This window comes from Aplysia californica, unplaced genomic scaffold (genome assembly GCF_000002075.1).
Source record: "Aplysia californica isolate F4 #8 unplaced genomic scaffold, AplCal3.0 scaffold00474, whole genome shotgun sequence".
NCBI classification, from domain to species: domain Eukaryota; kingdom Metazoa; phylum Mollusca; class Gastropoda; order Aplysiida; family Aplysiidae; genus Aplysia; species Aplysia californica.
The window spans coordinates 262,172-263,419 of NW_004797744.1; the positions used below are offsets into that span (position 1 = coordinate 262,172).

A 1,248-nucleotide genomic window follows, 5' to 3' on the forward strand; every position below is an offset into this window, starting at 1 on the left:
ATATATAAAAATTTGTTTTCTACCACAAGTACAATACAATACTGCATCACACATAGCAAAAAAGTGCTCAGGTTCGGGCACAGGACCATATTATATAGGCCTATAGAAAGTGTGTCGTAATAAAACATAATACATTTGTAGGCCTAAGCTTAATTGTACAATATGGCACCACCGTACGGTTTCCGGCCCACTTTTTAACAATTTTCCAGGAAATTTGACTTCGTTTTCGTCTGTCGTCTGCTTCGACGTTTAGAAAAACAGGAGCCAAAAACCAAACCAAAAAATACTTAGTAAGTATTAAAACTCTTTCATATTTGCTCCAATATTTTGTTAGAGTTCCAAAGCAATACCAATAGAAAACAGGAGCTTTTTTTTGTATCATGTAAGTTTGATTGAGTCTAGATTCTAAGTACCTCAGGGTAAGAAGATCTAAAACTATTTATAGACTACACATCAGCACCAGCTTGCTTCCAGTTTCTTACTTTCAGTTTTGAGCAGACGACGGCAGACGTTCATCGATTCGGCTGTTGATTTGTCTCTCTAGCTCTAGGCTAGATCCGTATCTCGGTTCATTTCCAAGAAATCTGTGATTTCGAAATATTTCTTTTTTGTGCAGTTCTGGACAGTGTCAGTCGTAATGTAACCTCGGGTAGATAGATAATTGACAATCACCACAGACAATGTTAGAGTTAGTGCCTGTGATGTGGACGTCGTTTGTCGTATGGTATGGACATTGTGCTCTCAACGACGGACCTCTGTGGTGATTGGAATTGACAATAGCAATCAACACAATATTTCTGAGTGTCACAGCATTATTTTTCACTTTCAATTCCTGCGCCTACTGTTGTTACACTGGGGCTAAGGCCTCTCTAGATCTATAATCTAGATCTAGATTTTCTAGATCTAGACAACAGTGGGAACGGTTCTGGCAGTAGTGGAGGTAGGCCCCAATTCTAAATTAATTCTTATTTTTATTGTCATTTATATATGATTAAGATCTAGATCTAGATCTAGATCTAGACTAGATCTAGATCTAGATCTAGATTCTAGATTTATCTGCAGCTAAAGTCTACCTCAAAAGTTAGAACCAGATATGCTGAGGCCTAGATCTACTTCAACAGTGATTTATGGCATGGGCACAAGAAGTGGGTGGAGTGCAACATTTCAAAACCTGATTTCTGACTAGGGAGAGTCTGTGCTAGTGGTGTGTGAGTAACGAGTCCAGACTCGAGTACTCGAGTAATACAT

At 38.5% G+C, this 1,248-nt stretch overlaps 2 protein-coding genes across 6 annotated transcripts in view; one reads left to right on the plus strand and one right to left on the minus strand.

The window, feature by feature from the left end:
- The window catches only part of LOC101853342 (F-box/WD repeat-containing protein 1A), a 44,321-nt gene that overhangs the window by 1,426 nt on the left and 41,647 nt on the right, over positions 1 to 1,248 (minus strand). Inside the window, exon 8 of the mRNA XM_013086511.2 lies at positions 673 to 755. Coding sequence (XP_012941965.2) covers positions 673 to 755 — 83 coding nt within the window. The remainder of the gene's footprint in view (positions 1 to 672; positions 756 to 1,248) is intronic.
- Positions 192 to 1,248, plus strand: part of LOC101851818 — a 19,862-nt gene continuing 18,805 nt past the window's right edge. For 2 of the 5 annotated variants that reach the window (XM_005105514.3, XM_035971638.1), the window contains exon 1: positions 346 to 940. The gene's annotated coding sequence lies outside the window, so the exon portion shown is untranslated. Of the gene's footprint in view, positions 291 to 343; positions 941 to 1,248 lie in introns of those variants that run through there. The other 3 variants (XM_035971636.1, XM_035971637.1, XM_035971635.1) reach the window with 3 other exon arrangements.